Source organism: Pieris rapae, chromosome 10 (assembly GCF_905147795.1).
Source record: "Pieris rapae chromosome 10, ilPieRapa1.1, whole genome shotgun sequence".
Lineage (NCBI taxonomy): Eukaryota > Metazoa > Arthropoda > Insecta > Lepidoptera > Pieridae > Pieris > Pieris rapae.
Window position 1 is genome coordinate 1270297 of NC_059518.1, and position 16590 is coordinate 1286886.

The window sequence follows — 16590 nt, forward strand, 5'->3', positions numbered from 1 at the left end:
AATAGGGTTCGAAACTTTCCTAATATAACTGAACAAACGTCCAAAGGTTTGGTTGAAGGAGTTTTCGAAGCGATTCTTCCTCTCGAGACTACAAAGGAACACTTAACGAACCCAAAAAGCCTTTGTTGTGGGGAAAAAGCCTTTAGAATATATAAGTTTGCAATACTTTCGGTTGGATAATTAAAAGTTTCAGTTATGAATTATTCTTGGCCATTTCGAAAGTCTTATAAAGACCTCAAATTGTTAATTATGAAAGAAATTTTAAAGTTTGCGTCGAAGCTTTACGCTTCGGTATGCTGTAATGAAAGTTGAATGGAAACTAGTTGGAGACAATTTTCCTATTAGTTTGTCAGTTACTTCAATAAACTCTAACTAAAAATCGTTTTTACTGTCTAAAAGAGATTCTGACTCATTTTCACTTTGAATTTTTCTTCCATTGATATTTTTTTACTTTATTACTAAATACAGAACATGTAATTATAAGAAGAAAAACATATCCAAAATTTGTTTTATAAAGTCTTATATTACATAACTAATTGAAACAACGGTTTTTATAACATTTATAGACTAACACCAAACAATACAATGCATTTTAGATAGATAGACATAGATATTTATATAAATTTTACTCTGGAAAAATCTACTGTATTTTATTGAAAACACGCAAAACAAAAGTAAGATGCATGGATTTATGCGTCTAAAAGTGGACAAGCTTTCCGTCCCTACTAACCCAAAAAAATCACCACAGACTACAATATTTTCACGTCGTCACAAGCGGGCACGTACCTTATAAGTCAATGATGGTGAATTGTCAGCTAACTGCCAAACAACAATAGTTCTATCCTCAGACCCGCTCAGCACCAGGAGATTATTTGGCGAAAACGTTACACATGTGATGTGGCCTATGTGACCACTAAGAGTTGCTTGGAGCCGGTGTGTGGATAGCTGCCAGACGCGAACCAGGCCTCTTGCACACCCACTGGCAGCCAGCTGTCCATCTCTTGATACTTCCAAGCAGCTTATCGGTATTAGTTCACTTTGTTCCGCCTGAATGAAAATCTAATATTAGGCATGAGGATATCAGAATGTATTATTTTATTACAGTTGCCAGTACTCTAAAAGTAACTTAGTGTAAAATTATTTGTAGGCTGTTTTTGTTTCGCAAAAGAAAAGTTATGCAAAACTTTTTATACGTTAAACATAGAATTTTCTATATTCAAATGTGTGTCTAATTGAAAGTTATACAAAAGATATATTTGTTTCAACAAAACGAGTTTAACTTCTGTAAAGCATAATTTTTAACCGAGGTTGCCTCGCTTTGTAATATTATAACTCGCATTCTTTAATATGGCGTATAATTAATCTTAATAGCTTTTCATTTAAATTAAAGCTAATTTGATTTGAAGTAAAATTCAATTTAAATTAATAGTTCTTCTCATTTATCATAAATAAATTTAGATGAATTATACAAATAAAATGTAAGATTTAATAGGGACTACGAACGTAATACATACAAAAGTTATTTTCAAGTTATATAGGTTTCTTAAAGAATATTCAACTGAAATGTGGATTCAATATTTTGTATGATATTTTTCAAATATTCAATCTCTAAAGTAAAAATACTTCAACCGTTTCATATTCGTATCAATTCGATTAACGTCAGCCGCAACTGAACTAAAAATGGATGTAAAAACATGTGATATATCGCTAAAACTTTTAAATGAATTGATGGAAAACTGTTCACGGAAAACCCTCAATTTTAAGGGCGATAGATTCTATATTTTCAGCTTTTTATTAAATAAGATTATAATTTACAACTATTTATTTACAGTAATGATATTGTATAGTTGATGTTCGTATTTTCAGCTTGTAATGAAACTCGAGCTTTGAACGCACATAACAAAAGCTTACAACTTTATTTATTCTACTAAGAGTCTCTCCCGGTTTTAATAATAATAGGTTTTTATTGAAAATTTTTAGAATCATTTAAAAAGTTTTTGATTTTAATCGTTATTATTTTTAGTAAAAATCTCGAATTCATCTTGAAAAAGAGTTTCTAACATACGAAACTAACTTTTACTTTTAGTAAAAATAATCGTAAAAAATTAAGTAATGAAGAAGATACTCCAGGCATCCCATCATCCCATTTGCCCTACTTTCAGAAGAATAAGCTGCTAAATGAGCTAGGTCTGGATATCCATAGTGATCCCCTCACATTTTGTAATCGATTTCCATTACTTCTTTCATTTTTTTTTATCTCTAAATGTTTGCGTTTAATGTGTCACATTAAATACCTTATTTTATTTTTCTTCTACCAATGTATCATAGTGCCGAGCGTTGGCAAGCTTTAAGTAAATAAATAGTAGAAGTATATTATGAAGCTATCTCTAGAGAAATCATTTCATAAGTTCATTCAATGTAATAATAATAATTTATTTATTGGAAGAATATGGTACAAAAATGTTAAGGTGGTACAAATTACAATCGTAAATCGTTCGCATATTCATTCCACACACAATGGCGCGCAAATTTATCTTAATTTTCGTTTTACATTGTTAGTCAAAGTCAATACTTCTATTATCTTTATCGTACATATCATGCTTTATTAAATTCGCATCAATTACAATGTATAGATGTAATCGATTGAATAGATAGATGTTAAAAGCCTCTACGTGTTTCGAGTAACATCTCGATAGCTATAACTCGACTCTGATTGAGAGGCTTCGTGTTACATACTTGACCTCATTGAAGTCTAGATTCTAGAACACTCTGTTTGTAGAGCTTAAAGCTCGTTATGTCTGTGGTGAAGTTCGTTAGTGGATTTGATGAGCATACGGTAAGTGTTTTAGAATGATTTTAATCATTAAGGCGCAAATTATATATTTTTACAATTAGATTTAGGTATGGAACAGTGTTGGCCTAGTGGTGTGACTCTCATCTCTGAGGTCGTAGGTTCAATTTTCGGCCCATGGAAATACCCTAACGATCTTAAATCAATTTGTGATACAAATAATATTTTACCTGCAACATAGATATATTTGTCGTTGACTTTGTTTGACGTCTCTTCATTTGTTTCGTAGGCCTGAAGTTCGTCAAGTTATCTTCTGTGTGGAACGAATATATAGTCACCCGGTTTCCTCCTAAAAAAACATCCCTCACATTATTGATTCAAAATAACATTAAAGCAAGCATACCTATTTATGAATTTAAATTTATACAACTGTTTCCACGTTCCCACGTCATATAAAATACCTGCTATTTCGTTAAACTAACCATTTTGAATAACATACTGGTTCTATTGACCATAATCAAAGGTCTCAGCTGGTAAAATAGTATATTAGGTACTTAATAACATCATCATCGGATGTTACGACTATCGGTTTTAACGACCTAATATGAGTAGTCGCTTCGATGTCGGTTGTTAATTGAACGGGTAAAGCTAGTTGGTTGCGACATAATTTGTATATATCACTAATATTCAAACAAATATTTTTATCTTCTTCCTTTAATATAACGTATGGACTCCTCCCTACTATAAAGTTACTTTTAGAATCTAACCTACCTTCTGAAAACCATTTTTTCACGATACCGAACTTCTCATAAAAAGATACAAAATCTTACCAGCAGCAAGAAGAAAATGATCTTGATCAGCAACGGCAAGTGCGGCGATGTCATGAGCAGCTGCAAGTGTGCGCAGGAGATGTCCACTATGAAGACTGTATACGTATATGCGTTGATCTGTGCAGGCGACTGCGGCGCGTGATGAATCGTGGGCGACGCAAAAACATTTCACCTAAAAACGCTTTGATATATAATAATCTAAATTTGTTTTGTATTAAAATTGTATTTTTATTTGATATTTTATTGTTCTAAGTTAACTTATTTTTTACTCTTAATACAACGAAATGCTAATTAATAAGTTAATAAAATAATGGTTAAAATGCATGACTGATCCAGCCCTCTAAGGGGATATGAGGAGTATAATGGTCAGAAGACATTATAAAAGCTGTTTATTCAATTTTATAGTAAGATGACATGCCGCCTTCTGCACCTCAAAATAATTCATATTTCGTGTATGTTTAAAACAAAACAAAAATATCTTTATTCATACAGGTAAACAAGTACACTTATAAACGTCAAAAAAATTAAATTAAATTGTGAATTTACATACAGATTTTGACTATATTATATTTGAATAGCGTTTTTTTTTCACCATGATAAACTACTTTGTACGTACGCACGTATCAAAATCTCACTGCTAAAATGGACTGGAATTGAGCAGTTATCACTAGATCCTGTAAATGTAATAAAGGTCTAGGGCACTTAATAGAAATCGACGGCAATTTATTTTATCCACCAATGTGTAAGTAAGAGGTAAAACACATCGGTGATCCCCAATTACAGGAGCCACGGGAAGAAATTTAAGATAAATCCTTTTCGGTGTTCCAATAATACGATCACTTAAATTCCTTTTTGCTACGTAATGGGCCAGAGAGTACTTTTATTTATTTCTTTTTTATGTTACAATTTATTTGCGGTATAATGCTGCATTAGAGTAGTGTTGTAATTAGTTAACTTATTTGTAAACTATATTCATGTATTCCCATTCTAAAAAAAATATACAGTATAGTTTTCAATTATTATTAATTCTTTGCAGAGTGAGTGAAGTGTGAGATAAATATGCCCTTATATATTTTTAAATATACATATAATTAGTTAGTATACGTGTATACGGTACACTGCCACAGGGACCAAACTTTGCTTTGAAAAATTGATTTTATAGTTCTATTAATTTTTAATTGTTATATTTTACTATGAAGGTGAAGAAAATTTTAAAAACTGTTGATTTGTTCAATAACGCGATATTTAAAACCGGCGCTTACATAATAATACTTGAGAAGCAAACAATATATGGTTTTGTTAGCAATAATTAATACATATTAATGTTTTTCGTAAGCCTCTTAGCGCTTATAATCTTTTAAACTTCTGTTCTTTCATTTTATTTTATAATTATAATATATTATTTTGTAACTATAAATTATAATAAACAATATTGAAACAACAACAAAAAAATTCTTGAATTATCAACATTTGATTGATTAGCAATTCAATTAAAATTCAACAAACAAATTTAACCTTATACTATTAACTCCTGAATTCCAAATAAGCATTTTCCTTTATATCAATATATTGGAAATAAAGAAAAAGTATTTCTTTGTAAGTGACCCTTTTCGGTTGACGTCAGGACTGATTGAAACTTCAGACGCCGCGCCGTTATAACACAGAATGGTTTTTTGACAATCACTTTTCACATTAAATCATTTTTATATATGTGATTAGGGTATCTATTTCTATAAAGATTTATATGTCAGAAATGACAATTTTCCTTTATGTATTACGACTTGATACCCATAAACGTTTCAAGGACACTTGCGAAATACCTTGTGCCCAGTTGGCACAAACTAAAGCCATAAAAAAAAACATAAAAACATTCAAGAAATATCAGTAATCACTATTTACATATCCCTTGCCTCGGTGAACAAAAAAAAAACATTTTTTAGGAAAAATATATAAAGGTTAATATTATTATTACATATTATTACGAGGATACTATATACATATATCTAATTAAACCTTTTTCCTATTAGACGATTTAAACATTAGTGAAAAGTAAAAAAAAAACTACTAAACGTACATTAAGGTAACTTATATAATTTTACTGAACAGCAAAAGGGTTTTACGATTATTTCACTGTTTAAACATAATTACAAACCGTACATTACGATGGTAATCTTGAATAGGACGACGAAAAACAGCAGGAAATTAATGTGAGACATATTTTGATTCAGACAATGCATAGATATACATTGTATAATAAAAACATTACTAATTACTTTTAACAAAGGATAGATGTAACCTACCTACATATTTTTAAAAGACAGCTGATACGCTATCATATTTATTGTTTATAACAGCTAACAATTTAGCTAGACCACCACTTCTATTGAGAAGTTAGTAAGACCTTGGAAGATATTCCACAAAATAGTATTTTCCAATTTAAACTATGATACTAAACAGAGGGAAAATTAGTAAGATAAGTAAATTTAAGAACAATACAATCAATATGGTTCAGAGAAAACATTAAAACAGTCGCTTGGGGCATTAAAATCGTAAAGCACGATTTTAATGCCCCAAGCGATGTGTATCCTGGAAACGAAAAAAACACTCACCTTAGCCTTGTGCCGTTTAAGGGGATGCAAATACGTTCCAGTGATAAAAGTTCTCAAATGCAATTCATTTTCGCCCTGAAGTGTGATAAGGAAGACATTGTCATCTGTCACATCCATGATATGTATCGGAACTCCAGCGGATATTGTACTGAGAAGTATGAAGTTATCAACACTCCACGTACAGATAGTGCCATCCTGTGATCCAGTGACTAGAATGTCGCCATCTTGAATCACTTTCACCGACGTCACAGGTCCGCGGTGGTGGTCCAATTTTGTTACCTAAATAAGAGTTATTTTTAAAATTATTATACATGTAAACAACATATTATTATTGTTCGTTTAGGTTAGGTTAGTATATTAATATATTTTTAAATAACTGTTACCTCAATACTTCTTCAAAGCATCGGACCTATTAGATGTATCGCATTGTAAATATCGATAACTATACACATAAGTAAAAGCCGTACCTGGGACAAAATTCAGAAACAATTCTAATCGCGAACTCTACACTTTTACAATCCTATTACTAGTTAGGCCACTTAGCCCTGCATCAATATGCAAATGTATTAAATTGATGTTTTTGATATATAAAAACATTTAAAGTCTGGGCGTCAGATTCCAGAATCTATTTCATGATCATTTGTTAATCTAATAGACACGAGATCGATCTCCTGTACATGATACACGCAGTCAACCTTTTTGGGTCTAAGGCATGCTGGTTTCTCTGGCTGAATGTTAATTGCGCATATAGACAAAAATCCAAGCTGGGGACGTACGACCCAATGAGAGTCAGACGCTGATGTGAGAGATTAGATTAATTGCAATTAACTTACCAAAGCCCCATCGACAATAGACGTTACTATAACAGCCGAGTCTTCCCCTCCGCTGATTACAAGCGAACGGTTCACGATGGCGGCCACGCACAATACAGGCGCAATATGTTCCCTGGAGAAATATTTTTCTAATTATTCAACTTCACTAAGCATTTTGATATTGATTATCAACGTGATGTGCAAGAGATCATTTGTTGATGCCCTGTTGTTGTGGGTTTATACTCACACTGTCTTTGATTGCTTATTTATGATGACCGCCACTTTGATGAATATGCTTTGGCTTTCGGTACTATCAAAAACACTCTGTATTAAAACTAAAATTTATTTAAAATAGGTACACCCCAAGAAACAAAACGCACTGGGTCGATCATGGCGGTTGGCAGTTTTAAATAATTAGCTACCCTCAACAAATAACAAAAATTCCCAATTCTCCCACTTATGTAATTATGTTGTATTTCCTTTCGAATTAATAATTATTTTGTAAGAGTACAAATAATTGAAAATGAATAAAAAGATAATTACAACAAATATAAAAGTTTCGCTCATGTACCTTTCACGCTGTTAGTTTTATTTTTATATTAATTAGAACACCAAATTCGACATAAAACAACTCATATTTCATATTGACAAATTAGAAACCTTTCAACGAAGAAAAATCTTAGCAACCATAATGGCTTCTGTAATAAGCTTAGTATAGCTTTCGTTTTATCAAGATGGCACGTTGAAAAGGCTAGTTTCTATAAAATACTCCTGGTATCGCTTCACCAGCGACAAAGTTTCATCGGGAAACTTTAAATGTTCAACCGTGAACAATTGCTTTCAGATAGGGTAACAATAAAGCGTTCAATATGAAACAGTAGAACACAAAAGAAAGTAAATTGAAAATCAACAGTGCGATCACATTCAATTAAAACCTTTCTTCGATTTTACTATAGTTTTGGTAGTATTTACCATTTAGTTGTTCTACTATACAATAGTTCACGGTTTTAAATTTACTATAAATAAAATTATAGTATTTCATTATCTTTCTCTGTCTTGAGAATTTTTCCCCACCAACTTTTTTAAGCTCCTCATCCAAGAGGGCGATCTCTTTCTCTTTTCCATAGCCCTTTCTATCTTTTTACCCTGTCTATCTTCCATTGTTCACGCCTATAGTTCACCTTTTTCCACTTAAGATTTTTGCAATGTGATAATGAATCAATATGTTTTGTTTTCTTTCTTATTTCTGTATTCTTATCTTGAATTGTCAACGTGAAATGGAACGTAGTGTACTAAACACTGAACGTTTCATTTCTCGATGACAAGTTGTTATTTATTTGTTTGTGTTCGAGTCATATATTGATTAACTTGATTTGACTTCACATGAATGTAAACAAGCTATCTATCTAAAATATGAACATACAGAGGTCAAATTCTTATTGTATTTGTGTTTAAACACAGCCGGGGCTTAAGCCCTGTTCAAACACACCACGTCAGAGTTTAATATCACACGCTTAACGTAATAAGCAGCATCCTTTTTATATCTAAAAATTACCAATTCGTAAAAGGCCGGCAATGCACTCGCGAGCCCCCTGGCATTGACAGTGTCCATGGGCGGCGGTATCACTTAACATCAGGCGAGCCTCCTGCCTGTTTGTCCCCTGTTCTATAAAAAAAAATCTAAGGGACCCTTTATTTATTAGTATTAATAGTAACAATTCTAGATGAATCTGGAGGTTTTTCCGGTATCACCTTGACGTCCGTCGTTTCACAACTTAGCGCTTTTGAGGCAGATTTTTACGTAACCACTACTTTGTGGAATCAGCTGAGGACTGAAGTTCCAATTCTTAAAAGGCCAACAACGCACACACGAGCTTACTACGAGCGAGTGTAAATGGGCGGCGGTATCGACATCCATGAAATAAACCTCCTGTCCGATTCCTGTTTTCCTGTTTGTTTGTTGTATTTAAAAAAAAATATTCGTAGATTAGCATCATCACTAATTTATGCTCTATTTCTAAAAGATACACTACATTCAATAAAAAAGTGCGTGCGTACAAAGTACATATGCCGGAAGTGAATCTTCTTTGTAAATTAATTATTACTTATGTAAAGGCCTCCGTACATGATCATGTTCTGGTATATGATTTATCCATGTATTTATTTATATTCACATTACATACTTTTTTTAATATGTAACTACTAAACGAATACATATATCAATCTATAGCGACAAAAAAACGAGCATCCTTTCTCACTCTCTCTAAATCGCTCTTTCCCTTTTCTTCGACAAAAACGCTGTGACGTTCCGTAAAAATATAACCCACATACGCCTAAAGAAGTTTCACTCAGCTCCTTATTTGAGTTAACTAAGTCAGGATTAAAGCCTTAAAATGTATTAACTTACAATATCTTTGTCTTAACAGCAAGTGTGTGAAGATCCCAAACAATGACACTTGTATCTTCGGAACCGGTTAGCAAATATTGAGATTCACGAGTCACGCACATACAGAGAATCCTGCCCGAGTGACCTGCAAATATACACGTAATGGGAACACAGACCAAATGCAAACATAACAGAATAAATATACATGTTTGTTCACAGTGAAATGGCGTATGATTTCTGTAGGGTGAAAATTGACAAAACTCTGATATGAATGTTACATGTGCGGCTTTTGCTCGTATGGAAACTGTATAAAAAACAAAAGATACACACGGCGGGATATGCCTTCAATATTTGTAGGGATAAAAATGAATGAGAACTATTTATAAAATTATCTATATTATCATTCAGGCCACTAGTTAAACGGCACTGTATAGTTAAAAAGCTGGTCTGTTAATTGAACGCCTAATTAAACCGGTTGGCTGCGACCACGTATAAAAATAAATTATATTCAATTTTGTTAGTAATACTTGTTGTACAAGGTGATTGGTGATTGGAAGGTGATTGGGTTCTTAAAGGCAAGGTGCTTTTATAGCGTGGGCGAGTACCTAGATCAAAAGTTTGAAATTCAGATGTTATTAAATACAAGAAAAAGAAGCTTAACGTTTAAATCGTTGTATTTTTAGATAAGAATTATTACAAATATTGGTGTCTAACTAACTCTGCGCTGTCATTTTTCTAAATGTATTTTTCTAAATGTAAGATTTAATAACTAGTCTTGTTACTCAATAGATTAAATAAATAAAATATAAGATGACATTTTAATTACTACTTACTAATTGTAAGACTATTCTAGCAAATAAACGATTTGAAAAAAAAATATCAGAACATGGTGGCTCTTCTATGCATGTTATGCACTTTTGTTTTACACACCTTTCTTTTTGCTCTAAGTCTAAAATTATGTAACTAGATCGGCAGCTTTCTCGCTGATTGCAGCTTCAAGCTCGTCATTGATGGAGCATATTCCGATCTAAAACCTGTGAATGCTGGATCCTTAAGTACGTGCGATACTCTTTACACTGATAGTTCTAATTGCATTTTAATCCGTCGCCCAGACAGAAAACGAAATTCTACTATCACCTCTGCGTCCGTCGTTCCACTACTGACCGTTATTACAGGGAATTTTTGCCGTGCACCATCGCTATGTGGCTGTGACTTACAATTAATTAATTAATAAACGAAAACCGACTGTTTCATCTCTATCAGCAAGACGGTGAATGGAGATAATGGCACTAACGTTACTATGGGAACAATACGCAAACACGTAGGTGAATGAAAATTGGGACAATAGCTGTGAAAACATATTCAAATCATTGTTGGTTTTGTTATGTAACAATACACACTACAAATGAAAATAATGACGAATTGAAAAAACTGTATTTATATGTAAAGCAAATTATGGTATTTTTTAAATTAAAATTTCACTGGCTTGTTACTGATGATGTACAGTAGAAGCTTTAGTTTTTAATAAAAAACTGTTAAACTCGCTTGATAAATGGTTCAAATTCAAAATATGTATTTTAGTTTTGTCAGGTTAAAAATTAATTAAGTAATATTACAACGTTTCAAAACTAGATATTGATTGGTGAATTAAAACTATTATAAATAGTGACAGTACTAAATGACATTGATTTTGTTAATCACTTGGTCTTTGCTTTAGATTTCTGTTTCATGATATTATTTTTCTTATTATGCCATCGATGGAGTCTTGGATATGATTACTTCATCTTTTCTGTAGAAATAGAAGATGCTTTGATGCTGGTCGTGATTCGAACCCACGCTTTCGGTTGAAATAGGCACGTTCTATTCTCTCTATTTACAATAACTATTTAAAATCTAAATCTCATTCTTAAAATTTTAAGTTAATATTTTATTTTACATTACTACAGAAACAAGAAAACCTCAGTTTGTTAACCTTAACCTTAACCTTGTTGTTAGGCTTAACCACTCACACAGCTTAACTACCGAAAGCGCAAATGAACAAACTTTATAGAGAGACTATATTAATTTACTGTGTATATGTGAACCGTGTGAAATCTTGGATTAACCCTTAGCAAATAACGTCGCCGCTAAACCTCACATTCCTTCACCCTTAAGAGGAAGCTTCGAGAAATTTGAAGAATATTTCTTTGATAATATTTCAGGTATTTCGTAGTGAATTTTATATTGCAATGCCGGACAAATCTACATGACCTATTTCAAAATAAATGGTTTTAATATATGAAGCATATAAATATATGCAATAGATTATTTGATGTTTGATTTGAAATCTAGTATATAGAATTCTCGTGTCACGGTCTTTGTAGTTAAACTCCTCCGCAATGGCTCGACCGATTTTCGAGTAAGTTTGTGTGCATATCGGTTAGCTCCGCGAATCTGACAAAATCTTTGGTCCACCTAAGTTTCCACCCCTCAATGTTTTTTGGCAACATTTTTTAGTAATGTAAAAAAAATATTGTAGTATTTTTTGTTGAAATCACAAAATGATTCCTAGAAATGGTATACATGGCAAAACAACCTTTGCCAAATCAGCTAGTAAACGTATAAATGTGATCATGAACTTGATTTTTTTTATTTTAGATTTTTGTTAAGTTAGCTATACACTATACACTTGACCCTTCTAATTTTTTCACCTGTTGCCTGAAAGATATTGCTTGTCAGCGTTAATGTCGCGCATTGCCTGATTAATAGCGTATATTATCTGATTTCATTAATTTAACGAAGTATAGAAAAAATCTTGACAAACACATATATATTAAAAAAATTAACATTAACTGACATAACTTTGCATTGGTTTCATTAATTTTCGGGTATCTTTTGTATGCATATAAAGATCGATTACGAGTTACCCATTTTTAGCATAGGGGGGCAAACGGGGCGCCCTAAATCCGAGTCATCGCAGCCCATTTTAGTGCGTCTACATTGTGTATGCTTCCCCTTAAATATAAACTGTCTAATGAAACCTCGGTAATTACGCGTAAGTAGGATTTGATAAATGAGCAAAAATTTTCCTAAATTCAGTGCTATTGTAACAGAGATTTATACTCCTTTATAATTACTCTTTGATTAAACTTTAGGGCGAGGGATTTGGGCATAATTATAAAATTGTAACTTGAGAAAAAGTTTGACCGTAATATTGGCATTGAGGTTGTGCGGGTAGGAAATATTTTCAACCCTCTGTTAATTAACGTATGAAAAAGTTGTTATATTTGAGTCGAGTGCTTTGAAAAGAACTTAAAAGTATTATTTTAGATTCACTTATACACATAAAAAAACATACACTTACAAAAAGATTTTTGGAAGATTTCGTGATGTTGAAGATTTCACTTGAACATTGATTATTTATATTCGGCTATATCTAGGGATTCGTAGGATGATTAGATTCTAAGGTCACACCATGTATTTATATAATGCAGTTTGCTACATTTATGACATATACATTTAAATACAAATTTCACAGTCCACTGGCTGGCAAGCTATACACTCTAAATAAGTATTTTTTCCAAATAGAACCTTTTTAACGCCAGTCATCTACGATTTGTGGTTTTAAACGGAACATTTACACAGGAATTTAGTTTAAAAATTACCTTTATTTATAAGTAATACACGCATTGGTCTTTCCTTTAATTCGGAAATATGCTACTAATATCATTTACTAGTATTTAAACCCACTAAGGTTGTTATTTCAAATCCGTACACTATAGGCGATATAAGAATGTTAATAATAATATTTTTGTTGTTCATTCTAGTTTGAATAAAAATCATTCAATCGCTCTTAGTAAAAATAGGATGTCGGAAAACACATAGGAAACTCTGATAGCTGTAACAAATCCGAGACATCGTAACTTGACAGATTTTATTTTTCTTCGCATTTTTCCTTTTGTATTATTTTGATAGACATAATGGAATAAAAATGGTATATTTTTTCAATTGTATTTATTTTTAAGCATTCAGACGAAAATACAAATTGTTTATTCGTATTTTGCTATATTGCTACCAATATATATATATATATATATATATATATATCACTTTTATAAATCCCTAATGTTTAAAAGGAAGATTTATATCATCCACAGATACGATTGGCGCAGTTAAAAGCATTATACAGAACTTTTAAATAAACTAAATACAAGTTTTTATTTTTCTTATAAGCTCCCAACAACATTGAAGGAAATGTGATAGCATTTCGAGTTATAAAAATATTGAAAATTACCTTAATTAATAAGTGTTTAAGCCATATTACAACTTGGGATCAGTGGACAGCGAAATACTCTAAAGCATTCTTAAGCAAATAATATAGCCCACTTCTTAATAAGAGCTCACTCTCTCAGCCGATATTAATGTGAAAATAGCCCTATTTTTGGTAATATACTATCAATTAAATTCATACTAATGAAGAAGTGTTTTGTTCCTTAGACTACAATTATCTGGAATCAAACCTAAAACGGAGTTCGTAAAAACCAATTTCCGTTTAAAAACCGGAATCGATAATTTTCAATATGACACATTCATAATTGGATTCTCTTACAGTTATGATAATCATCACGAAATAAACTAACCAAGTCATATTATCTATAGATAATGCTACTATCATAATTATAGATTATTTTCATGAAGATGTTTGTTGAAGCCCAGTTCCATTAGCGGAACGAACTACGTTGAAGACGTCTGGTTATGCAAACACAGTATTCAATACTTTTCAAAGATTTTAAGATAAATAAACGGTTTTATTAGATGTTTACGTAGATTTTAAAGTTCTGTATATTGTTTTTAGCTAAGCTAATCGTATGATTTTAAAATATAAATAAAATATCTTCATTTTAAAAAATAAATAAAATTAATCGGTGATGTCACAACCTTTTTAGATCCTCAGTTTTCCATAACTGTTTTATTTATATGTCAAAATAATAGGCAAGTAGGGGATTGGCTGTGCCTGACATACGCTGACGAATTTTTGGGATATTTTCCCTCACTGTTTTTTCTTTCTTTGTATGCATCTTTGCTTTTAAATGCGCCCATAGAAAGAAAGTCCATTAATGCCCAGCCGAGGATCGAACCCACGAGCCAGACCACGCCAATAGTCGAAGCCACTAGGCTAACACTGCTGTTTAAAATATATTTTTTTTATTATGCAATTTATTTATTTTTAAGCAAGTGATCGGCCATCGGTGTCTGACACAATTCGTATTCGGTATAAAAACAGTTTCTGGGTTTCTTTCTCCGTGTGTTGTTCGAACAGAGAAAAAAGACGGTAGACAGGACGCAGCAACAAGATTGACAGTGGTAAAAATCTGTCTCACCTTTGAATGTGTGTACTTTAGAATTTGACATGACATGCCAAAGTTGCGGGTCACCCGCAGATGGTGCCAACACTAAATGTTGTCCAGATGGCGCTAGTTGAAGTAAGCGTGCGCCTGCACCTGGTGTTGAACCACCCACAGACATCACTCGTACTGTTGATGCAATGGGTGGATGTAACCTGTGACCCAAAAATATTTTTTATAAATCTAAAATCGTAAGTAGAATTTTATGAAACATTCACTCGGCCAATTTATTATTGAGAGTAAGAGAATAAGAGAGTCAATATCTCAATAGACAAATATTTCTTAAACATTTAAATTTGCCAATCCTATAATTGGGATTTGTTCGTAAATTTAAAACAAAATTGCCAGGAACACTTTTTAAACTATTTTTATATTATATATTACTTAAATAGATTATAAGATGTATGTCATAATAAATAAAAAATTGGAATGTCTGTCTTTCGGAACTCAAATGACAGTAACTAAATAGCCATATTTTATTTAAATTTACTACATTTTTTAAATGTAAACAATAAATATATACCATACTTTTATATTAAAGTAACTTAATACTGGCAAAATGTCAGGGTTCCATTGAAATTCAACTCGGCAATCCCTTGTGATTTGTATTTCATTTGCTAATGTAATTTTTCCGACGTAATTGGATAATGGGGTTTCATACAAACCGCCCATAAACGTGGAAAAACGTTGACTTTTCGTCAAATTAAAGCTTTTAGGAAACTCGTTTCGCCATCTTGTATGTTTTATTTATATGTTTGAACAACCCCACAATAACGCATGGGGTAGAGGCTTTAATTAAAGTAAAGCCAATAAATCATTGCGTGGGAACTGGAAATAATCATTTTTTCGTGTCCTATGCATATAATATTTAGATTACAGCTAATTCAGTGGCATCACAATATTATTAAGTCGAGACCTCACATTATGTATCTTTTGAAGAAACAAAAGAAGGCAAGTAAGGTAATTTTTGGGCCTAAGACATTCCTCAGTTTTCTTCACTGTTAAAGCGCATATAGTACGCATATAGAAAGGTGCACAGCCGGGAATCGAACCCACGACCATAGGGATGTCACATGCTGAAGCCTGTACATCAACACTTAGCACACATCACACGATTAATAATCGAAAATTTATAATTTCAACTATCCATTTTAATTTTTTAGGATTTTTTTTATAACACAGGATTAAATCTTAAAATTCCTCAATTTATGTAGTAGTAATTAATTATTAGGCCATAAGATAAACTAAGGTTTATTTTTTTCAAAATGACAAAACGATAAAGAAAATATACAATATATTGAATATAGGTAACAGTTTTATCGACAGACAATTAAACAACAGACACAAAATTTACCGTAGTGCTGGTTCAGGCAGTATGATTACCTAGGTCTCTGTCTAAATATAGATTTTAATATTCAATAGTATGTCTTACCACCCATTTAGCGGAACAAGCAGTGGTTTGTCGTACCCATCACACCAGGCCATGGCGGCCGTCACCAACGTCGCCAGTACTCCACGTCGAGCTACAGATGGTCTCAACCAAGCTATTATCTAAAACAAATTTTTATATAAGTAAATATTCTATTAATAAAGATCTTATAATTGTGTTATTTAAAAAAATAAAACAAAAAATTCTTATACTGATACAGAAAACATTCTTATCGTACAAAAATAGTATAGGTATAAATTTGTTAAGTAAAATTAATTAATTAAGTAACGTTTAGATGTAAAAGGAAGAGACTGGCTGCCCACAACACAGGGAATCCTAGTGTGGGGGC

At 32.0% G+C, this 16590-nt stretch overlaps 1 protein-coding gene across 1 annotated transcript in view; it reads right to left on the reverse strand.

The window, feature by feature from the left end:
- The window catches only part of LOC110998034, a 96565-nt gene that overhangs the window by 12443 nt on the left and 67532 nt on the right, over positions 1 to 16590 (reverse strand). The window contains exons 14-21 of the mRNA XM_022266455.2: positions 16245 to 16363; positions 14789 to 14967; positions 9450 to 9573; positions 7064 to 7175; positions 6231 to 6509; positions 3622 to 3793; positions 3022 to 3140; positions 787 to 1047 (exon numbers count right to left, since the gene is read on the reverse strand). Of these exons, the coding sequence (XP_022122147.2) occupies positions 787 to 1047; positions 3022 to 3140; positions 3622 to 3793; positions 6231 to 6509; positions 7064 to 7175; positions 9450 to 9573; positions 14789 to 14967; positions 16245 to 16363 (1365 nt within the window). The remainder of the gene's footprint in view (positions 1 to 786; positions 1048 to 3021; positions 3141 to 3621; positions 3794 to 6230; positions 6510 to 7063; positions 7176 to 9449; positions 9574 to 14788; positions 14968 to 16244; positions 16364 to 16590) is intronic.